The sequence below is a fragment of the Aedes albopictus genome, unplaced genomic scaffold (assembly GCF_035046485.1).
Source record: "Aedes albopictus strain Foshan unplaced genomic scaffold, AalbF5 HiC_scaffold_510, whole genome shotgun sequence".
NCBI classification, from domain to species: Eukaryota; Metazoa; Arthropoda; class Insecta; order Diptera; family Culicidae; genus Aedes; species Aedes albopictus.
The window spans coordinates 393-25,000 of record NW_026917322.1 but is presented as its reverse complement, the minus strand read 5'-3'; the positions used below and the strand labels follow the sequence as shown (position 1 = coordinate 25,000).

General features: G+C 40.5%; 2 protein-coding genes across 2 annotated transcripts; one reads left to right on the top strand and one right to left on the bottom strand.

Annotated features, from left to right (window-relative positions):
• Positions 1 to 1,928: 1,928 nt before the first annotated feature.
• Positions 1,929 to 2,794, bottom strand: LOC115254132 (28 kDa heat- and acid-stable phosphoprotein; the record flags this gene model as incomplete). The annotated part of the gene is given in 3 exon segments (XM_062843762.1): positions 1,929 to 2,296; positions 2,359 to 2,446; positions 2,594 to 2,794. Coding segments are annotated over 3 exon segments (466 nt in total), but the record flags the coding sequence as incomplete, so codon positions are not given.
• A 1,569-nt stretch (positions 2,795 to 4,363) lies between these two features.
• Positions 4,364 to 24,113, top strand: LOC109415901 (uncharacterized; the record flags this gene model as incomplete). The annotated part of the gene is given in 12 exon segments (XM_029868548.2): positions 4,364 to 4,590; positions 4,672 to 4,899; positions 4,967 to 5,228; positions 8,438 to 9,395; positions 16,378 to 16,633; positions 16,695 to 16,874; positions 17,005 to 17,512; positions 17,575 to 17,903; positions 18,024 to 18,448; positions 20,838 to 21,653; positions 22,038 to 22,287; positions 23,038 to 24,113. Coding segments are annotated over 12 exon segments (5,397 nt in total). The 3' UTR covers positions 24,040 to 24,113.
• Between the last annotated feature and the right edge of the window lie 495 nt (positions 24,114 to 24,608).

Genomic DNA, 24,608 nt, shown 5'->3' with positions numbered 1-24,608 from the left:
ATGATTTATCCACTTCAAAAAATGTTATGAAAAATGTTAGTTTTTCATGACCGTCTTCAAGCATACGGGGCAGAATGGACACCCCCTTGGGCAATATGGACACCATGAGACTTTTACGAATTTCGTGCATTATTTGCACCTGTAAAATCATTTCATTACAAAACATCTATTATGGATGAATAATACGCCGAAGTAGTTCATTTTTGTTCAGTTAATTCAAATTCAGGCTGTTTTGGATTAAGCTTCGTTTTTGTCGGCATGTACAGCTGTGCCTAGAACAACTATTTTCCACTGCTGTCGTTTTTTGACCAATTTGTTTCACCCTATGTCTACTATAGTGAACATTTAACCGAAAATATACTGAAATCTAAGAATTTGGTTGGATTGTGATTTAGGTTATATTTTTCCCTTGCCGCTTTTTTCCAAAAGGTGAGTGTCCATTTTGCCCCGGCAGCAGAAAATATTTCCAAACTTGATTTTCGATATAATAAAGAAGAAAATATAAACATGTTAAGCATGTAGTTACAGCAAAACTACTTGCATGTGTTTTAGAAATATCAGGTTTTAATCGACCTGCAATAAATTAATCACTAAATCTTATTTTAGATGGTGTGAAAATTATAATTTCCATGCACAAAAAACGGAGGACGCAACTTTTTCGTGTAAAATCAAGTATAATTTTAATTTCGAATGTTTTTTTTTCCTGAAACTACGTTTTAGAAAAATGGACTATATTCTCCATTCATTAAAAGTTCAAAAAAGTTCGCATATTTCAAAATATTGAGGGTGTCCATTCTGCCCCGGGTGTCCATAATGCCCCGCCTACCCCTATTCAACCCAAACGCTTGCCAAATTTGCCAGATGAACATATTCTTCTTCTTCTTCTTCTGTGCGTTCCCACTGGAACTTGGCCTGCCTCTCTACAACTTAGTGTTCTTTGAGCACTTCCACTTTCTTTGCCTACCATTACTGCATGAATTTATATAGGTATTGTGAGGCAATAGTAGTTTATGCAACAAGATACAGAATGACGATTTTTACAGCACGAGTCGTGCATGTAAAAATCGAGTTCTGCATCGAGTTGCGTACAACGTTTTTTGCAAGTTCATAAATTATCGCTTGAACAAAATTTTTCATCAGACTGCATGCTGATGCTCATAGCCATGTTTAAGAAAATCTGATTATAGCAGGTTATACTGTGCAGTTGTCACAATTTTTCAAAACTGCATCCACAAAGCATCAAGAAGTTGATCCAAACTGAAAACAGTGCTGTAATGGTTCATTACGCAACGCAAATCAGTGCTGTAATGAACCATTACAGCACTGTTAATTTGTTGTAGGAAAGTAGGCCTTTTTCTGTCAGATTTGCATGAGGTAAAACAGCCTATTACGATGAGAAATTGCAAAAATACCTTTATACACTATACCCAGGGAGTCGAAAAAATTTTCCCGACCGGAACGGGAATCGAACCCGCCGTCTCCGGTTTGGCGATCCATAGCCTTAACCACTAGGTCAACTGGAGACCCCACAGATGGACAGATACCATGGATAAATCAACACGAAATCCATATAGGTTAAAACCTAGGGTATAACAACCCTGAAATAACTACTTGACATGAATGAGGCAGTGCAATACTGCCCCTCTTCGCATGTCAGTCCCATGTTGTTTTTCAAAGTGCCTACATTTTGCACTATAACTCCGAATGTTTTCCAAAAAGTGTTTTCATGTGGTGCATAAACTTTTCGAGGCACATTGAGCTGTGAAATGAGGCGAGAAAAATATTAAATTTATTTTAAATGGGCTCGTGAGAGACAAAAATATGATTCGCATTAGAAACAACATGGGACTGACATGCCAAAAGGGGCAGAATATAGGCACCGGAAAATGAGATACAACGCATCTAAAGCCCCACTGCAACAAAATTACCTTTCTTCTCCGCTTCACGGCGCGCTGCCGCTTCAGCCCGATGTTGTTTGATGATGGCTAGTCGAGCCAAGTCAGCCTTTGCCTGGGAAGTCTTCCCCTCGGCGTGTCGTTTCATGTAGGCAGCGTGAGCTTTCTGCTTCTCGATCTGCTCCTTTTCCCGCCGAGAAAGCTGAGGTGCGTCAGTCTCTTCCACGTTGGCGGCCTTCACGAAAGCCTTCTTGGTCTGCCGATTGGGATTCTCAATTTCGATCAGCGCTCCTGCCCCTTTGACTTCTTCCTCAGATTCCTCTTCGGAATCTTCGCTGCCTTCAGCGCTTCCCTCTTCATCGTCCTCCTCCTCCGAAGAATCCTCGCGGGTGTCTCTCCATCTAGAAAGTGAAGGCATTGAAATGAACTGTTTGACCCAGCAAACACCTTTGAACAAAATTACTTTTTCTTGGATTCATTTGCTCGTTCCGCTTCGAGTTCTTCGGGACTGGTGAAGTGACGATTGCGTCCCTTGTGGTTCACGTATTTTCCTACACGGAAAAATGAAAGTACTCAAAAGTGAGTTCATCCCACCCAACTTCGAGGTTGCGTGCGGGAAGCCAAAGAAGCACACAATTTGGCAGCCTGATCGCAACGCAAATATTTCTGCATCGGATATGCGCCGACAACAAACTCACCTCTAGGCATTCTTGATAAGCTTTTATCACAGTTTTACACTACCGTCGAACGATCCTTACCAGCAATCCGTTAAACAATGCTATAATTTTGGCCTACACCCAAATTTAGCTAGCGAAATAAAAGAATCTTTTCTTGCACAATGTGAAGCGAAAAATGGTGCTGCTACGGGGACGACACAAACGCACATTAGTTTTTCATGAAAATGTCAGCAGCGATCATCCAAACGTCATCATCATCAATGATTGTGTAAATGTCAAAACTTGTACTAAAATCAGCAAAATCAGTGGTAACACGTTAAATTAAAAGTAACAAAACTAAAAACCTAAAGTGCCCCACACAATGCATACGTTTGCGTGTGCGTGACAGTAGTTTGACACATTTTCCATGGGAAAACTGTCAAAAAAACGCAAACCTCGACGGAACGGACGCTATGTGCTCCAGGCCTAACTCGGAAATAAATACAAACCATTTCAAATTCAATCGGCCAATCCCAAAATTTGATGCCTTAGTTGTATTGTCGGGCCGCCACCAAACCGGACTTCGCACAATCAAGTCGCGACGCGACCCAACTTGCGACGTTTTTCAATCATGTCAAAAGTAGTGCGCATCCTTCCCGTTGTTGTCAGCAACACAGCGCACTAGATGCGAAACAGTTGCAACACTTGTGGACCAATAAAATGGCAATTTTAGATTGAATGTCGGTCTTGATTCCAACCGGATAGACAATATAAAGTAAATATTTAATTTATTTTCAAATTTCCTTTGTTGAGAATTTGTGAGAAGTGTCAATAACATTTTCTTAAATAAACAAGACTTGTACCCTTTATTTTGACAGCTTCAAGCAAAATATATGTACTTACTAGTTATAATAATATATTATATTATTAGGGAAGATTCAAATATTACGTCCATCATTTTTTGGGATTTCTAGACCCCCCCTCCCCCCTCTGTCACGCTATTTTCCTATACCTAATACATGTACTGTCACACTTTTCTGGACCCCCCCCCCCTCCCCCAAATGTTGGACGTAATTTTTGAACGTTCCCTTATATTATAGTAATGAGCCATTTTTCGAAACGACAAGAATGTTGATGATAATATTCACGTGTTATCTGTCAAAATTTCATTCATAAAATCGGCTCAAAAATAGAGCTTGCTGACGTTTATTCACCTCTCTCTTTCAAACATGCAGGCGGGATAGGATTTGTTTTCATCGGAAAACCTTTCCTGATGACAACAAATCCTATTCCGCCTGCATGTTTGAAAGAGAAAGGTGAAGAAACGTCAGCAAGCTCTATGGACTGGCGAGTATGCAGAGAAATCAAACTGCTAAAGAGTACTCAATTTTGACTTTTTCCCTTTTTCAGTGTATGGTCTAAATTAATCAAAAATTTAGTACACATATACAAATCTTGGTATTTCATTTTTGTCATTACCTTGGTCTTTTCTCTCTTTTACTCGCATTTGATAGTGCTGTCCCGTGTTGTCTGTCGCTCCTTTTGTTGTTTATCTTCATCGCTTGCGTTTGATTTGCGTGCCTTCACCGTCAACCCGCGGACGACAGAAAAGAACGCCACCGCAAATCAAATTTGTGCATACACAACACAAAACGACGATCAGACAGTGACACCCATTTTTCATTGGTGGATCTGCACGCTGTTTTGGGACGGAATTTTAGTTTTGCAAATAATAACGTATTTACGGAGATTAGTGGTGTAATTTCGGTTTTAATTTTAAGCTGTAGTGAAGGTGAACACAGATAGCTCAAGGGATATAATTTTCTTGTGGGAAAATTCAAGGCCAAATCGCAGCCATGGAAGACGACACCATCCGCATTACGCATTTCATCAATCCGCACATGTTCTGGTACAAACCGGTTTCAGCCTATGTCCACAACCTGGAAGAAAAGCGATTCCAGCTTGCAATCGACGAATATTGCGAGGAAAACTTCCGGCAGGTGGACGAGGACCGGGTCTGTGAATCCTTCCCGGGAGAGGTTAGAATGCTCGCAACAATGGCATTGAGAAGACGCCATTTTTTCCCCTGGACCATGAATGATTGTTGATTCTCTTTCCAGACCGTTGCCGTGCTAGATTTTGACCGGAATAAGTGGTGCCGGTGCGTGGTGGACCGAGTTATTGAAGACAGTAATGGCGAAAAGCGGTACAACTTGTGGGCCATCGATGATGGTGTACCGCTTCAATCGTCTTCCCGGTATGTGAATCCTTTGCCGGATAAGTTTGCCCGAACTTCTATCAGCAAAGTTCGCCGGGGCGCCATAAAAAATATTCTTCCTTCGGAACAGGTGGGATCAGAGGCAGCTTCATTACGTGGGGTATTCTATTGAGAATGTATTTTTACACGTTTTGTAGGTCTACGACTTTCAAGCGGACCAACTCGTACCGAAGATAAGTTCCCGGTGGGACCCGAGTGCAGCGGAAGTGTTGCAATCCATTATTCGTAATTCTGTGCAGATTCATTTCCGGAACGTGACCAAGCATACGGTGCACAATATGCTGATCAATTTTGGCGAATTGAAACTGGAAACCAACAAGAACAATGTTTACAATGCCGCCAAAGTGCTGAAAGAGCTCCGCAAGGCATTCGAGGTGGAACCGAGTGATTTCATTGCCAGTAAGTACTATTCTTTCTTCCAATGCTAATCTATATAGGGTGAGGCGGGACAAGATGGGTCACCTAAGGATGGATCACCATAACTTTGTAAATACAAATCGTATTGGTTTGTATTCGTCCGCTACTCTTTAATACACTAGATAGCTATGCTTAAAGTCGATAAAAAGTTTATTAAATACAAAATATGTTGTTTAACAGCAGTTTTAAAAAGTGACGGATTTTGCGCCGTGAAAAAAGTGCGGGGCAAGATGGGTCACCTTTTAAGTAATTCACATTTTCTCAACGAAAAACGTCAAAATAAAATATTTGTTCCGCATTCATATATGCTCCATATCCATACTGAGTAAACAAAAGCTACTAGTAAACATTTTATAAATTTGTTTGAAATATTAAAAACTTTACGATTTGAGTGGTTCTAAGGCGACTTGAAAATCGATGTTTTCACTAAAAAAAATATCATAATTTTATGTTATAATTTTGAGCGTTCATTCCGCTTGATTGAAGTCATTTATGAGAGAATCTTATAATAAAAAATAAATAACTTTTGAATGCTCCAAAAATACGTTCAAAATTGAAGGTGACCCATCTTGCCCCGCGGCCGTTTACATGGAGATCATGTGGAATGCATCGCATAAGTAAAATGACTAAAAACCATTTTATTTTTTATTTCCAATGAGAGTGAATAATTTTTCAATCAATGCCCCAATCTTTTGTATATTCATGCTGGTCATCTAACAAAATTATTAACATAATCAAAACACGAGTAATGCGCCCGAAAATGGCATTGACCCATCTTGCCCCGCCCCATCCTATGTTAAATTTGTTGAACAAAATTCTTTCACGAGTTCCACCCGGTACTGATTTTGCTTTTCAAATTTCATGGGAGTTTCAGAAGGATTTGGAACCTGGAGGGGGATTCGGTAGGGTTACGAAGGAGTTTCCGTATGGGTTTCAGTGAATTTGAAGGAGCTTTCAAGGAAGTTTAAGGAGGTTTTCAGACGACTTTCAGGGGGTTTGATGGGACTTCGGGAGCTTTCACTTTCTCTCCTTCCAGAGAAGATTCAATGCGTTTGGGTGATTTCAGGGGGATAAGTAAGTGATTTCCAGAGGCTGCATGATGTTCTCAAGCAGCTTCCGGGGATGATGGCGTTTCAAGTTTCAATGTATTTTAAGACTTTCCGTCTTAGGGCTTTCAGAAGGGTTTTCAAAACGTTTAAGATACTTTCGGGTAGTTTGAAGACGTTTCAGAGGGGTTTGAAAGAGATTTTCGGAGGATTTAGGAATGTTTCAACTTTCTTTGTGCCTCCCCGCTGACGCAGTGGAGTCTCAGATGGGTTTCAAGAAGTTTCACGCAATTCAAGAAGGTTTCGGAATGCGCCTTAATCTTCATGAACACCCCGAAAACCCCCTGACACAAACTGAAACCTCTTTGAATTCTATTAAAAAGTCACTGGAACCACTTGGAACGCTCTTGAACCTCCTTGAAACGAACTGAAGTCTCCCCCTGGAAGATCCCCGGAACGCCCCTAAAATCTACTGAAGCACTAGACTACCCCTCTTGGCATGTCTGTCCCACGTTGTTTCTAATGCGAATCATATTGTTGTCTCTCACAAGCTCATTTGAAATAAATTTGATATGTTTTCCGCCTCATTCCACAGCTCAATGTGCCACGAAAAGTTTAGGCATGAATTGAATATTTTTTTTTTGAAAATAATTGGAGTTATAGTGCAAAACCTAGGCACTTTGAAAAACAACATGTGATTGACATGCGATGAGGGGCAGTAGAGCGCTCCCAAAACCCCTGAGATTCCAAGAACAACCCTAGAATGCCGCTGAATGAAATCCCCTTCAACCAGACTTGACAGAAACTCCCTCGCGAGTAAATGAGGAGCCGATTTCGGCGATTTTCTGAAGAGTAAAAAGCAAAAGTCAAAACGCAAATCATCAACAACAATTATGAGCAACAGAGTCTGGCAACGAGGAATTCGTCCAACTTTGATAATAACATGTTGTGTTTCTCATGTCCACCCGCATTCAATACTCATGAGTTCCGCACCTATACAATAAGACGCTCAAAACTCATTCCTATGGCCTTTTATTCCCGTTTTCCACGCTATCTTTTCGGCTTCTGTTGCAAAGCTTGCCTAAAACCCCTTGAAACTCCCTATCTGCAGAACACCTCTAAACTTCGTAAATCTTTTGAAACTCTCTGAAATCCGCAAGAACACACCTGAAACCCCCCGAGAGCGTCCCTGACACCTCCTGATACACTTTGAGTTCTCCTGGGGAACGCTCCCGAAATGCCCCTGAAACTTCATGAAATACCTTGCAACGCACCTGAAGCCCCTTGAATATCCCTGAAACGCTTTTCTTTAAGCCCCTCGAAACACTCTGTTTCGGCCATGTAACCCCTGAAATTCCATTATATGCACATGAAACCACCTGGAATGCCCCTGAAACCCCATCACACGAGTATGACCCTGGAACCTGAAAAACTCTTGATCTCGAATGCTCTTGAATCCCCTAAAACACCACAGCTTCTCGTAGAACTTCCATGTATCCTTAGCGCGGTACAGCTCTTCCATCGTTTCGCGATCTCGTACTTGCTGCTGGCGCTTCTGCCTGTTCCGCGCCTGTCCGTGCTTCATTCGCCTTCGTACGGTGTTGCAACATTTTCGCCCATGCTGCATTCTTCTCGTTTTGCAACTTCACTCAACTTGTTCACATTCGCCGTCCAATTGTTTCTGTGATTTGGAGTGGCGAAGCCTAGTGCTTCAGCCGAGGTACTACCTATGGCGGATCGTATGTCCTTCTCAGTCATCTTCAAGTGTAGCTGCGCCAAGCTGCTCTTCCGTTGGTAGGGCTACTGCTAACTGCTGCGCGTAGTCTTGAGCCACTTCTACGTTACGTAGCTGTTCGATGTCCAGCCACGGCGTTCGACTTCAACCATCGTATGTTTGCTCTAACTGTGCGTAGAACACTTCTTTCTACGCTTGCAGGTTACGTAATTAAATTTATTGTTGCGAGCGAGATGGTTTAAATTTGATTGCAATGAAAAACATGTGAAATCATTGAAAGTTAGAGTACTCTACAGACACCATGGGCGGGAAAGTGTTGATCCAGTGACTCACTTTGACATCATCAATAAAAGCAATAAATGACTATACTATTGTACCTACTCATATTTTTTTTCCTTACTTTATTCTAGGACTGGCCGAGATCCAAACTATGAACGTTAGTCGGTGCCCTACCAGTAACGCAAACGGGAATACCGTTAAAGACAATCAGAACAAACCGATTGGCATCAGTCCAATGAAACCGATAAACCGACCAGACCATTCAGACCGAAATGGTTATGTGAAGGTTTCGAATGGAAAACCCGACAATACTCGCGAGCTTGATTTCGACGGTGGTGAAGACGATTACGATTTCAACGAAAGCGCCAGTATGATAAAACCAAACAACATGCAAATGATGCCACGTAAACCAGTAGTTCCGGATCCTATCTCGGAGGGGTCCCATTCTGGCGAAGAGCAGTACCCATTGACATCCCATTTGAATCAGTCGGGAATGAGAATTGACTACGAAAAAGAACTTTGGAAGCAAAAAGTTCGTCCGGTTAGTCAACAATCCATTGCTTCGATTGAAAATCGTGACTTCAGCAGTAGAAGTAAAACTACCGCAAATTCCAACGGTAGTTGCTCGGGCGGAAATTCGAATAGCCGTATGAGTACCAATGCTAAACAGGAAGATCCACTAGAAAAGCCGAAATCGACGGTCTCGTTCTTGCACAAGCTAGAAATGCGCAAAAAGCAACGAGCAGCAGCCGCGGCAGCAGCAGCAGCAGCAGCAGAGAAGCAGCCAATTTCCGAAGAAGATGAAGACCGATCGCGCTATGCAGCAATCAACATCATCCCTGCCGGATATCAAATGGGTGCAGTGAAGTTCGAAAATGGAAAAGTCATCGCCGGCAACAAAGAGGAAAGTTCGGAAAGCAAACCGAACTCGTGGGGATACAGCAAGCCGCGAAACTTTGGCCAACAGGACCGTGGCACTGTTCAGCAACAACGACAGCAGAACAGTGACGAATATGATACCGACAGCGGAAAAGTCTACGTCACTAAGCACGGGAGTCGATTTGATCGAGTTATTGAAGACGAAGCATGGTAAGCAATTCGGTTTCCCGATAAAATCAGCGAAAGCATTACTTTTGGGTGATATGTTTTTAATGGTATGCGGTAAAACCAATCATTTTAGCCAGAAAACTCGAAACTTGTCTTTCTACATGCGAAGTTTAATTAATTGTTTAACTTTTTTTAATTATTAATACTTGGCAGTGTAATTATAAACTACATTGCAACGCAAAGTTAGTCTTCTTCGCATAAAAAAACAATCAGACTTAAAAAAGAAATGTTAACAAGGGAACACAATTAGATTTGATTGCAGAAGGCTTCACTATTTTACTACTAATATATGCCTACTCGGTGAAATAAATGGCACCACATGAACAGTCAAACGCGCTTTGAAGAAAAAGACCATATTCAGCTGACCTTGGTGTACATAAGGCTCGGTGCAACTAATCACGACCCAGGACTACGAAGCCTGATTCAGGACCAGTGAAGAAAATTATCGCAGAAAAGAAATGATAAACAAACTTCCTTTATTCCAAATTGTACAGATTTGACGTAGGTAATTTCCGGACTTTTTGTCAGTGACAAAACAGAAAATGAATTTGTTGCATTCTTTTCAATTCATGAATAAGCCACAGACAAACAGAGGTAGTACTTCATACATTTTTCGATTCAAAATATAGTCACGGAAACATAATCGCCCAAAGCTAAGAGGACTGAGTTTGGCCAACCTTGAACTAGGTGGCGGTAGTGTACAGACGTCAAACGCGAACAAAAACGATGCTAGCGTCCATGGTGGGCCGTTGGCCAACTATCAAATTTTAAATTTGGCCGTTAAAACGGCGAACGATGCGAATGATGAGAGTGTTACGTCTGTTTGTCTGTGATTAAACCATTCTACAAAACGACAACACTGTACATATATGATCGCCTAACTGCCCCATGTGAATAGAAATGCCAGCAAATGTGGTACTCATGCGATCATAGGCAAAACTGTGTTAATAACAAATACTTCATATGTTAGTACGCCACCTTGTGTCAAATTTTCATTCATAAAAACGGCTAAAGCCCTATAATCATTATAAATACAAAAACCGTTGCCGGCTCTTTTGTTACTGCCTTCAAGAACATATTTATACTCCAATCAATAATAGGTATTTAATTAAAATGAACTCAAATTACCTCTTTGAATGTTGACACTTTGTTGAAGTTTTGGCTTATTTTTGGTTTTGATTTACCCCTTTAAATTTGTAGATGTGAGTTTTGGAAAAAAAAACAAATCGGCACCAACATTTCAAAAGGGCGTAACTGCTTTTGCAACTAATGCCTTCTCATAAAGCTGTGGACCGTATCTCATTCCTCCCGAGCAATCCACTAGCACAAATAGAAAGATAAAATCCTCCTCTTTCGTTTAATGGATGTGAATTGCGTAAGATGAATGATATACGATGCACAGCTCTGTGAGAAGTAATTGGTTGTAAAAGCAGTTACGCCCCTTTGAAATGTTGATGCCGAAATACACATACACCCGATTCTTTTTTGCACGGATCTAGTTTTTGCTATAACTCAATCAATTTTGAACCGATTCTCATGAAATGTTGTACACATGTAGGCACCATTAGTACTGTCCATGAGTAGAAAATCAAGCGAATTGGTTCAAAATTGACTGAGTTATAGCAAAAAACGACCGGTGCAAAAAAAAAGAATCGGATGTAATTTCGTATTGTTCAAAATTTCTGTACAAAATTAGTAGAAACATGATGGTTTTTCAAATAAGCCGATAGAAAACAAATCACGATGATTCAGGTCACTAGTGTTCGTGTGATGATATGCCACTGATCATTATACCCTGTATCTATAACATCCCAGCATCGAAAAAGTTTAACGTTTAATTGCTCTAACCCTTTCTTTCCCACGACTTTGAACGACGATTTCTAAGCCAAGAAAGCGTTTCCGTGCTGGAACAAAAGTTATTGCTAATCGGTTACATTTTTCGAAATCATCGAAAAAAAATAGTTGTAAATCAATAGTATTTTGATTGTTTATCAATAATTCCACTATTGAAACAAGTAGCAGCTGGGTTTACCTAATAAGATTACAACCATATCCTAAAAAACTATTGCCTCATATGCATCTAATTCCGCTTGTCTCGAGTTCGTCGAAAATCGATGGTGTTCTAGAGCAACCATGGAAAGTAGAGGGTTAACATTCAGGCGCACAAAAGAAACACGTATGATGAACAAATTGAGATTTGAATTGCGAAAAGAAATCCACGTGATCCGGTGGGAACCGAACCCACGACTCCTAATTCGCTAGACGGGTGCTTCCTTCCTCCAAGCTACGGAGCCACTTGATCTCCGTCCCCTGAAGGCACAGAACTGAACTAATATATTCCTTTTCACAATCCAAATATCCTTCGGATGGAATTAGATGAACATCTATACATCTCTGTTGTGTGAAATGTGCGCGAATGTCACTTTACAATCACTTCTGGCGTTCGATCCAATATGTATAGAAATCACAGCAAACATAGGTACGACCTATTTTAGAACCTTCCTAGATACCTTTCTAGAACCATATTGTTTCCAACGACCTGTCTAACTACCCAACTAACATTTATTGTGAATGTAAACGTCAACAAAGCGTCCTCAATACGGCTTTATGCTGAGTTACTGTGTTGTACATATGGACGGAAGCTTCTATGCCAGCACTATACCAATGAATCTGGCGAACTTATTGTCGCGCTTATCTTTTATTAGAGTCCTGTGGCGGTAGGGTGGGGCTAATTTCAAAAAATCTCTCCTATATATGATTTCCCAAGTAGAAAGTGATCTACTAGTCGAAATTAGTGAGCTGTACAAAAATGAGCGATTTCGGTTGATATTTAGGGGTGGCGCAAAGGGCTTATGTGATTTTTTTGCTAGAACAAACTTTCGAAAACAATTTCAAATTTTATTTTCAAACATAACATTTCTAGACTAAATCGGTGATTCTAGAGCCCAATTGGGCCAAATTTGTGCTCAAAATTGCGATATCTCTACTGGTTTCTGAGATATTTGAAAAAAATGTCGTAATTCGGTATTTTTTAAATTGGACACCAAAATATGACATTTTTCTCAAATATCTCAGAAACCAGTGGAGATATCGCAATTTTGAGCACAAATTTGGCCCAATTGGGTTCTAGAATCACCGATTTAGTCTACAAATGTTATGTTTGAAAATAAAATTTGAAATGTTTTTTGAAAGTTTGTTCTAGCAAAATTTTCACTTAAGCCCTTTGCGCCACCCCTAAATATCAACCGAAATCGCTTATTTTTGTACAGCTCACTAATTTCGACTAGTAGATCACTTTCCACTTGGGAAATCATATATCGGAGATATTTTTTGAAATTAGCCCCACCCTACTGCGGCGGTCGTACGCTCGCAAGGCATACCGTCGCATGACAGTCGCAAGGCAAAACAAAAGAAAAAGTGTTCCGGCCAAAAACAAAAGCACGTGGGTTTCGCGAAGTGACAGATGTTTTTGAATGTATTTGTGACGAACGGCAAGAGTGGCACTGTGGAATGAGTGTTCTTGCTGTCAAACCCCATATAATGGAATTATATACTTTTAAATCTGGTGACGCTGTTATGATTAGTGACTGTCGCGCTAATATCAGAAGCCAGAGGCAGATAATCGCCATATTCTGATTTTTCTTAAGAAGCATAATAATCCACATGTATATGCTGTGCGAGCAGCTTCTATGCCACCAAGTCATAGCTCTTTTCTCGGCTCCTATGTAACCACTAACTGAATAACATCTTGAGAAGGCGCTTTTTCAGCCTTTTTGCAATTTTTAAATAATAGTTATACGGCATCCCCTAATTAATCGATTAAATATAATTAGGTTATGGATACCGTGACGCAATACATGTGGAACTGGAATTATTGCTTTTAAAATTGAATAATTAAAGTACTTGCCGCTACTTGGAATCGAACTCCCGATCTCCGTATCCACTGGTCCCGATGATGTCCTCACTGCCACACTGCTATATATAAATAGCGTAGAAAATAGCCCGTTTTGTTTTATTCCAGACAAGGCTTCATAATTGTGCCACAAGAAACCTTACCCAACTTCATCTTGCTGCAAAAGCTTGTGAATCGTCAAACGCAATAATGTTTACAGTGAACAAGCTGTGTGGTTGCACCAACAGCTTCTTCGTCACAGCTTCTAGCTGAAAGAGTGTTCTTTAAACAGCTACGAAGCGCTGCTGTTATGTGTATTTTACAACATTACAAAACGTACTGTATAAAAGCAGCTGTTGTATTGACTGGGACTCGTACACAAATTACGTAACGCTATAGGGGGAGGGGGGAGTCGAGCTGAGCGTTACGATCCATACAACAATGTTTGGCTCTCCATACAAAAAGCGTTACATGGGGGGAGGGAGGGGATTCGAAATGGTCAAATTTTGCGTTACGTAATTAGTGTACCATGCCTTACTCGATTTGCACATCTTCTGGCAAATCTTCCGGCATTGAATTAAAGTGCAATAAAAGCAATCCAAATAATTTCACAGCACCGAGATGGATAGCTGTAAAGAATTTGTGTAGTAGCTATATAATCCGCTTAAAGTTTGTTTTGACAATAATGTTTACATCCAACAAGCCGTGTTGGTAGACCAACAGTTTCTTTATTACAGCTTCTAGCAGTAATAAAATCGCATAACGGCCTTTAAAGCGCTGCTGGTTTGAGGGGTTGTCAGTATAACGAACTGTACTGTATAGTAGCAGCTGTTTTGTTAGTGGGGACTCCTATTAGATTTGTTCAAGTTTTCACATCTTCCGGGAAATCTCCCGGAGTTGAAATAGAGTGGAGTAAAGGCACAGTGATGGATTTCTGAAAATCGAGTTTGGTAGCTGTAAGGTACTTGTTTTGCAGTCGTGTATTAGCTTATGATTTATATTTGACTAGCTTCCTTTTTATTCAACGTTGACTGCTTTTATACGATGGTTACACAACAGAAAGCAAATGACTGAAGCTTATACTGCCGTGAATCGCATATCTGTCCCATTTGCATAGGAAATCCAGCAAAGATGGGACTGATATGCGATTCACGGTAGTATAGCGCTGAAAATGTTAGTTGGGTATGGCAGGTTATCTTTTTGAATAACCTTCCCGCATAAACGATAACCATAAGATTTGCTTAACCACCCATTCGGGATACAATTCGAACAGTATGCGGTATTGTTGAACCGTCTACATTACGGTCCGTTTATTGTGTTGGTTTATTAGAATAGTTGCTAGGACACGAACATTTTGTGGCAAATGATCATTTCGGGGAAACGACATTCGGGGAAAAGTAGCACAACCGCCAAATATAATCACACTATATAGTGCTTGAGAGGATGGATGGCATCACTGACGAAAGGTAACTCCCTTACATAGGCGGTAACTTATGGGGGGGGAGGGGGGGGGGCAAGCATGGTTTGCCCCCCCCCCCCCTATATTTGATGATTTTTCGCCCATACCCAAATTCAGAAAACCCAGGCTTTGCTCCCCCCCAATAATTTGACCAAGTTGGCGCGTCTGCTCCCTGATCTCCCGTCTTTCCTCTTTAACAAACACCCTATCCGTGCTAGTTGTGGAAACGCAGAGTGCTCTCGGTATTTTAGCAACAACCAGAATGACTGGAAGGAAGAGTGTCGTCATGTTCTAGTTTTGACAGGTCTCCTACTCGTTTTAAGCAGGAATTTGTATGGGTGACAGATGATCACTGTTCCAAGGGTTCATTCACAAATGTCATAACGCCAAAATTGGCCTTTTTTGACACCCACCCACCCCTTCGTAACATTGTTTATATGGGAAGAAATTTTTTTTGTTCGAGCTGTAACACCATGAAGTACACCCACCCACCCCCTTCAGCGTTATGACATTTGTAAACAAGCCCCAATTTTGACGTTGAAGCCACTCTAAGTGTAAGGCTTCCAGACACTAACATTTTTTTCCCTTCCCAACTGATTGTAGGGACTTTGGTGGTGCCGTTATTGTTCAAAAACGTATGAGATGCTCAAATTGCGCTTTAAGAATAAGTAGAGTAGTAATGTACCGAATATTCGGCCGGCCGAATATTCGGGCCGAATATCAGCCTTTTTTCGATTTTGCCGAATATTCGTTTAGCCGAATATTAAATGTATTATTCGGCCGAATATGCCGAATAGGCCGAATAATGACTAAACATAGCAACAACACTCTGAATCAAGAATTCAATTAATTGTAAAGTGGATTTTCGGGGCATTTTATTTGAGAAAAGTTACCTTTTCTGTGATGTAAAAACGTTTCTGAAGATCATGGCTGTCAAATTGTACTTCCTTGTAAACGATCTTGCCATCCTTAATAATTTCATAAGATTTTTAACAAGAAAATCGGCCGAATATCTGACCAACTATTCGGCCGAATATACGGCCGAATATTCGTTTCGCCGAATAATAAAATTTGAAATACTCGGTATTCGGCCGAAGGCCGAATAGTACTATTCGGTACATCACTAAAGTAGAGCGTCCCAGCTATTGTGCTGAAAGTGTCTGGTAAAATCCAAGATCTTTTTGCAACTGAAATGTGTTGGGTAAAGAGTATATGCATAATATGCGAATGAGAAAATGAATACTTGATTAGCAAAGAAAGCTTTCAGTTTAGAACTGTGAATGTGCTCATAGAACACTTAAAAAACGAAAATATTGTTTGAAATTTAGTTCACATTTACGTACTACAGACGTCGATACCAGTTAATTAATAAGCTAGATAGTATAACAAATTATTATGTTCTGCAATGAAATATTTCAATAAAGAATGAATCCTTAAATCCAATAAAATGCTTTTATTCAAATTAGATGAGAACTTTTTCGCAGAAATAAGTTAGTTCAAGCATTCTAGGAGACAGGGCATGACCGGCAGTATTCATCGACTTGACCAGTTAAGTTTTCATTTCGGATTTATCCCCACTGCAACCAATGCCTTATCTGTTCTTTTCATTGCAGCATTCGGTCAAAGCTAAGCCACCAGCGGTTACTGGTGCACGGCAAGCGCGTTCCAAAACCGGTGGAAAATCTGGAAAGTGCCAACTTCTGCCCAGAGGTGCACCGGGAGCTGAGTATGCTAAATTTCCGATCGATCCATCGCATCCAGACGTACTCTTGGCCACACATACTCCGTGGCAATTCCTTCTTCTGCGTCAATGCAGCGACAACGGGCAAAACTTTTGCCTATCTACCGGCAATATGCTCGTCGGTTATGGTAGGTTTCTGACACAGGCGTTAACAGTTCATTAGCTTCATTGAATTATTTTGAATTCTAGAAAATGTATGACGAAGAGCTTGCAACCAAAGGTGCTGGACCGTTGGCGATCATCGTATGTAAATCATCGCGGGAAGTGCAACGGGTGGCCAAACACTGCCGGAAAATGTTGAATTGCACCGTTAATCCTTCCATTACCGTGGTAGAAGCTTTCGGAGCAAGAGATATTCCAAAGGCTTGTGTAAGTAGCTCTTTCTGTATTAAATTTTCTGCACCTGTTCAGGCGCTGTCCATAAACTACGTATACTCATTTTTGGTCATCTCAGATATGCGTTTTTACCATACAAGTATAAGTATATGTTACTTTACAGAACCTTCTACTGAACGGGTGTGCCATACTTGTGACCACTGCTCCAAGCTTCCGACGGGTCTACGAAAACATGCCCAATGCATTGGTGAAAGATCGCGTCCAGTCGGTCGTAATCGACAACATTGACAACATAATTGAGCGATTTGCCAACGAATTGCAATTGCTTTGCAAAATTTGCGACAAGCCGGAACTGCAGATGGTAATCACCACGACGTACTGGAGCCCATTGTTTTTCGGGTTTTTGAAAAGGTACAAAAACATGATAATGTGCATTGGAGCATATCTGGAGGCAGCCATCTACGGCAAATCTAATTTGTTGCTGCAGCTGAATTCCAAACTCACGAAGATCGACGAGGTGTTGCATTTCGTGCAGCAGACAAACTATAAGAACGAACGAACCATGATTGTATGCAGTGCGGCTGAGGAAGTCTACGAGCTGGTGGAAATGTTGAAATCACAGTCAATCTCGCACATGTTCTGCAATGACGCAACCACGTTAGCACAAATGGGTATGTTTCAAGTAGGATTAGATTAATCGTATGAAACATAATAATTATTTTTTCTCACTCAGATGGCTTCAAAGAATGGGACAACCAGCTCCCCGGTGAGATGCACGTGCTGGTATGCTACGATGGAGTGATCCCCGATTTGGAAATTTGCAAAGCCCAGAACATAATCCATTTCTCGCTGCCCAACTCATGGACGATGTTTACCAGACGGTTTGCTTGCTCGTTTGGTTATTACCGAGATCCCTTCCGCGACGATGACAACAAATCACATAAACCGGCATCGTCGGTGATACTGTTGGACGAGAATAACAACGAGCAGCTGCCCAAGTTGATAGAGTTTTTGAAAATTCACAACCATGACGTGGCAGAGCCGATTGTCAAATTGGCTAATGTAAGTAATTCAGAGTTTTATAATTTTAGAATGAAACTGAATTCGTCAAAATTTCTTGGCACAATGTTTCCTAGATTGAATAACGTTTTTGATGTTTGATCATACTTTTATTCCCTGCAGAACATTCGAATCCAGCAAGAGGAGCAGAAGCTCGCGGAAGGCAACTATGTAGACTTTTGCCCTGAAGTGCTCGAGTTCGGCAAATGTAGAACTGCCGGCTGTATGAAGCGGCATCTATTCACGATCAGAGATCTTCCGGCGAGTGAAGTGCCCTCCAGTGGCATTATCAAACTGAAGATCTTCAACATGTTTTCACCGACACACTATACGGGTCGGGTGTTGGAGCATCGTGACTACGGGGCCAAAGGCTGGACTCCGGTGAATAACTCCCAGGATTATTTCGCTCTGGACTTGGCAATACAGCAACATTATTCCAATGAGGACCGTCACCGGGATCACGGTCCGGTGCACTTCAATGATTGGTGTACCATTTTCGATGAGTTCCGCTACTGGCGTTGTCGAATTGTGAGCATCGAACAGAAAAAGTAAGTACCTACCGTAACCTGGGGTAACATTGATCTTTCCCTAACAACTTCTGTGTACAAACAAAAGCAGCATGTTTCGAGTTTTGAAAATAATTAGTGGGCCTCTTATGTCAGCTTATTCAGTTATTTAGTTCAACATCTTTACATTGATAAGACTGAGTCCACGATACTACGCCATACAGTTCGGTTTGATGCTGCATGCTGCTTTTCCCCAACATCGGGAACCCATCTTGTCCGCTGTGCTCCTCGTCGTCTTGAATAGTCCGAATTTCTTGTGAACGCAATCTTTGTAGGGTTTCTATTCACCAGTAGTGGTTCAATACCTAAAGGACGTTTTTCATAGAAGCAACAGCGAACCGAAAACTGTCGCGTAGTTATTGACGACTCAGTCTTATCTATGACAAGATATTAAACTAAACAAAAACATACTGCTGTAAGGTCGGGAACTTGTTCAATTCATTTGTAAAATAATAATGCTGTATTCCATTTTTAAGTGTATAGTAAGGTGGCCCACACTTATATGAAAAACAAAAATTTTGAAAAAATGCCAAGTCTTACCTCCCAAATCAGTTGTTTTAGACTTCCGGAAGCTATGTCCAAAATTTGAGCAAAATCAATTAAGTCTAAGGGGGCGCTTAAAACGTAAAGTTTGTATGGGAAAACTTAGCCAAATGTATGCAGAAATTTTAAGTTTTTGAATTTTGCCGCTAGGTGGCGCCGTAAGCGTTCAATTATCGAACCCTTTAGTAGGGTGGGGCGGGGCAAGATGGGTCACCTAAGGATGCATCACCATAACTTTGTAAACACAAATCGTATTGGTTTGTATTCGTCCGCTACTCTTCAATACACTAGTTAGCTATGCTTAAAGTCGATAAAAAGATCATTGAATACAAAATATGATGTTAAACAAGCAGTTTTAAAAAGTGATCGATTTTGCGCCGTGAAAAAAGGGCGGGGCAAGATGGGTCACCTTTTAGGTAATTCACATTTTCTCAACGAAAAACGTCAAAATATAAGATTTGTTCCGCATTCATATATGCTCCATATCCATACTGAGTAAACAAGGGCTACTAGTAAACATTTTATCAATTTATTTGGAATATAAAAAACTTTACGATTCGAGTGGTCCTCAGGCGACTTGAAAATCGATGTTTTCACTAAAAAATTATCATAATTTTATGTTATAATTTTAAACGTTCATTCCGCTTGATTGAAGTCAGTTATGAGATAGTCTTGTAATAAAAAATAAATAACTTTTGAATGCTCCAAAAATACGTTCAAAATTGAAGGTGACCCATCTTGCCCCGCGGCCGTTTATATGGAGATTATATGGAATGTATCGCATAAGAAAAATGGCTAAAAACCATTTTATTTTTTATTTCCAATGAGAGTGAATAATTTTTCAATCAATGCCCTAAACTTTTGTATATTCATGCTAGTCATCTAACAAAATTATTAACAAAATCAAAACATGAGTAATGCGCTCGAAAATGGCACTGACCCATCTTGCCCCGCCCCACCCTATTATTGTAATTGACTATATGCCAAACAACTTTGTCGAAGACCGCAAAGTGATCCAACGTATGTGAAAAAAGTTATAACCTAGGTAAAGTGAGGATAAACTTCATTGTTGTTTTTCCAATACATGTAAAGGAATAATATTAATAATGAAATCTAAATACTTTGCCTCACTTTGCCTAGGCCTAGCGTATAACTTTTTTCACAGCCACTTCACGGTCTTCGACAAAGTTCTTTGGCATATAGTCACTTACAATAATACCAAAGGGTTTATTTATTGAACGCTTACAGCGCCACCTAGCGACAAAATTCGAAAACTTAGAATTTCTACATACATTTGGCCAAGTTTTTCCATACAAACTTCAAGCGTTTTGAGCGCCCCCTTAGACTCAACCGATTATGCTCAAATTTTGAACGTAGCTTCTGGAAGTCCAAAACAACTGATTTAGAAGGTAAGACTTGGCATTTATCAAAATTTTTGTTTTTCATATAAGTGTGGGCCACCCTAGTATAGGGTCTTGTACCATTTAGGCAGGTGTACCTATTTTGGGCACTTGCCGCTATAACTAAGTCAATTTCAAACCGATTGATGTAAATTTTTGTATAGAGTTAGTATCGTGCAGTATCTAACACTACAAAAATTCAAATAAGCGGTTTGACTTAGTTATACCGGCAAGTGCCCAAAATAGGTACACCTGCCCAAATGGTACAAGACCCTACTCAGCCAAAGTAGCGTTTCTCCAATCCCACTTTGAGGGTTTACGGAACCGGTAAACCGGTTGAGTATTTTTGACACTAAGATCCATCAGTTTCAACTTGTGATATCCCCTTTTGCTAATAATTGCATGCCATTTTTTTTCTATTGTTTCAGAGAAATTTCGGTAACCCGAAAGGTCAAGGTGAAGTTGCTGGACGTTGGCCGAACTATCGATTGCGTGTCATCGGAATTGCTACACTTGCCGGAAGAGTTCCGACGTTTGCCTCCGCAAGCCATCGACATTCGCATCGTTGGGGTAGTCCCACATGATTTCGAACTTGAATGGGACAAACTGGCTACCCTGAACATTCGCGAATGGATCCATCGGTATACCAACAACGACAAGTTCCACGTGGAAGGGAAAGTTATGCTGACGATAAAGGATACCATTTGGGTGGACACGATTCGGTTGGTGCAGCATTTAGAAGGAATCAACACTGAAATCATGGAAATTCACGTAAAATCGGAGATTGTTGGAAAAAATTTCGGAGTGGTAGACAAGGAGCCGCTTGAGTTGCTTTCCCAGATGGTGGAAAATTGCCAGGCCTTCCGAGAAAGGGCGATCAATATGGACGAAGTTGACGAAGACACGGAAAATAGTGGACGGCAAATAGTTAATGAATGCCACGAAAGTCCAGTTGCCAAATCAGACGAGAGTTATCAGAAGAAGCCGGTACAACCCAAAATACTAAAACCCATGGAGTTGAGTGAAACAGACTCGGATGATTGTATCTCAGAACAAAATGTACCTGACTATCACGAAGGTGATGTAGATAAGGAATCGAAAAGGAAGGAGGAACTGCAGGTGGCAAAACCAACAATACGTAACTTCAATGAAGTATACGACGAAATCGAAGAAGACGCTACCTACGAAGTATACATTTCCCAGTATTATGCCCCAGATGATTTTTACGTATGCAAAGTTGACAAGTAGGTTTCGTAGTATCTCGATAACTTTTTCAAATTGATGAAAGTAATGAGGTCCGAATATTTTTTTCAGGACTGCTGGTATGCAGATGTAGTGAAAAAGTTGTTTAATATTTTGAATGTTAATCAACTAAAATTATTATTAGTGTTTATTTGAGAAATGTTCTTCCATCAATAAGCTGTACTATCAACATATTAATATATTGTACATACATACATATAAATAGTTCTAGGAATCTAAGAATAAGTCATTTCGCTCTGTGAAGAATCAGACTAACTATCAAAACCTGATATTTTTCTTAAATATTTCTTTTTGAAAAAGATATCGAGATCAATGATTCTGTAGTTAACTGTTGAATTATATTGAATTTAAATTTTGCTTGGTAGGTTTTCTTTTATTTCGTCTATGATCCACAATTTCGCTGAAGACGAAACAAATCTCGTTCCCCTCGAAACGGTCGTGGTAGGAGACTACTGTTTGGCACTGTACGACAGTAACTACCAGCGCGCCAAAGTAACACACATTCAAGGACGAGACATCCGGCTATTCTTCCTGGATCTTGGCGGCTACGAAACCTACGGACAAGTGGATTTGTTCAAACTTCCCGATGATCTGCTGAAAGCGTCACCTTTTTGCGTATGTATTAATCTATTTAATAATCTAAAACAGCGTTTCTCAAACTACTGTACCGTTTCGATTATTATTGTTATTTTGGGCTAAAGTTTTGCTCAACCCTAGCCACTTTACCGAAGGAAACGGATTGTGCTACTTTTCCACGAATGGCCGCTTTCGAAAAGGGTATAACATTACATTACTGTTAGAAGTGATCCTTCACCACAAAATGTTCATAATCGTAAGAATTGATTTGCTAAAAGAGTTATCTGACCTTAAGCTAGAACGTCATTAGCCACAATTAGTTATATAAATAACGAGTAGCTATTAACCCGGGAGCGGTGGCGTCGTGTACTGAGTACACGCACCATGAAAAATGCTCGCTTGTTGTATACAGCGTGAGCGTGGCATCGTTGTAGGTAGTCAAAGATGCGACTGCTCGAGGGTGAAAAGAAGGAGCAATACATATATTCATTCTTTCTTTATTTAGCAGTTTTTTTTTTTCAGTTGTAAAGTTCTAAAGAGCAAAACAATTTCAAAGAATCGCCTATAAAATAAAAAAAGGTGTAAAATTCGGGGAGAAGTACCACAACCAGAGAATCAAATTAAAATTTTCAAGATAATCTCTGATATGTCATAAAATTTATGTGAGCATTTGAAAACTAATTTTGCCAACAACCATAACAAAACATTCTTGAATTCAACGGTCACGATCAGGGTTTGAGAAGTTCTTCTATACAACAATTCCACATCAACCGTATCTTTCGATTACAGGCTATCAAAGGAGAGGTGGCATGTTTGAAACCACGCGAGAATGAGGATCAGGGTTGGAACGCGGAAGTTGGCGACCGAATCTACGACGAAGTGCTGTGTCAATATCGGAGTTTTAACGCCAAAGTCATCGAACGAATCTCTAGTGCCCATGTTGAATCAATCATCAAGTGTAAATGTTATCGGTTGCTACTGTTCAGCCCGGAGCATGAGCTCGAGTCGTGGATCTATGACGACATTGTGGAGCTACAGCTTGCCCGATACATAGAAGAAGAAAGACCATTTTCGATCGACATCAACTTTGATGATGATGTCGTTCGAACCTTATTGGATCCAAGCTATAAGCAAAAAGCTTCATCAACCGATGACGATGAGAGTGAACCTCGCATAGTTGAAATCCTGGAACACAAAGAACTCGATTCCGAGAAAACCAAAGCAGCTACTACGCAACCGAACAAGCTGGCCTTACTCAAAAAGCGATTGCGAAGGAAGAAGTCTATTACAAGCATTGCGTATCCGCGTCTGAAATGTGATTTTAGAAGTCCCAAAACTATCTGGCGTCAGGACGAGCAGCTCATAGTGATACGTGCAGTGGCGCCGGAAAATGTTCGGTATGATTTGACGATTGATTCCGATTCGTTGAAACTGTGCTACCTTGACGACGACGAAAAGTATCTCCTGTCGATTGTGTTCTTTGCTCATATTGTGCCTGAGTTGACGATTCACGAGGTCCGTGGCCTGTCGATTGTGATACGTTTGGTGAAGTTGGTACCGTTGATGCAATGGCCGTCGCTTATGAGAAATGGAGACAAGGTGCCCTGGTTGCAGCAGTGCATTGAGGTGTCCAACTCGGACGAAACCGACGGAACGGATGGAATGCGTAATACTTCACCGACCGTGCCCAACCTGGAATCCACGGAAAGTTCAAGCGAAGAGACCGACTATGAAAATGACTTCGATCGATTTGATCCACTTGCCGATGATTATTTTATGAGGGATGGTTAGAGATGGGCGACTAATTTGTTTTTAATGTTTTAAAATATTGTTTTATTACAAATAAACGTGATACGTTAAAGAGATTATTGAGGCTTTTATTTCGAACAACATATTTCCAAGTCTCACAAGAACATCAAGGTTACTTCTCAGTATTTTTGTATAACAAGGAAATCAGTTGACTGTAATGACCACCCTATCCTTAGCGGTGTATTCGATGTTTAACAAATGCAAAGAGCTGATATGCTAAACGAAAAAAAAGAGGCTCATTCGAGCTTAAGCCGTAGATTCAGAAGGAGCCTAATTATATCTTCGCTTTCCTTAGATATTATATGAAAGATACCCTATTACACTGAAGTTTTTTTTTACGCGGTTTTTTTTTACGCGGTTTTTTTTTACGCGGTTTTTTTTACGCGGTCCGTCCTAAAAAAAAACCGCGTTATTTCAAGACCCGTCGTAAAAAAAAACCGCGTTATTTCAAGACCCGTCGTAAAAAAAATCCGCGTTTTTTCAAAAACACGCGTAAAATAGTCAGCACCACATCTAACGTGACTTGACTTTTTTTACGACGTTTTTTGAAA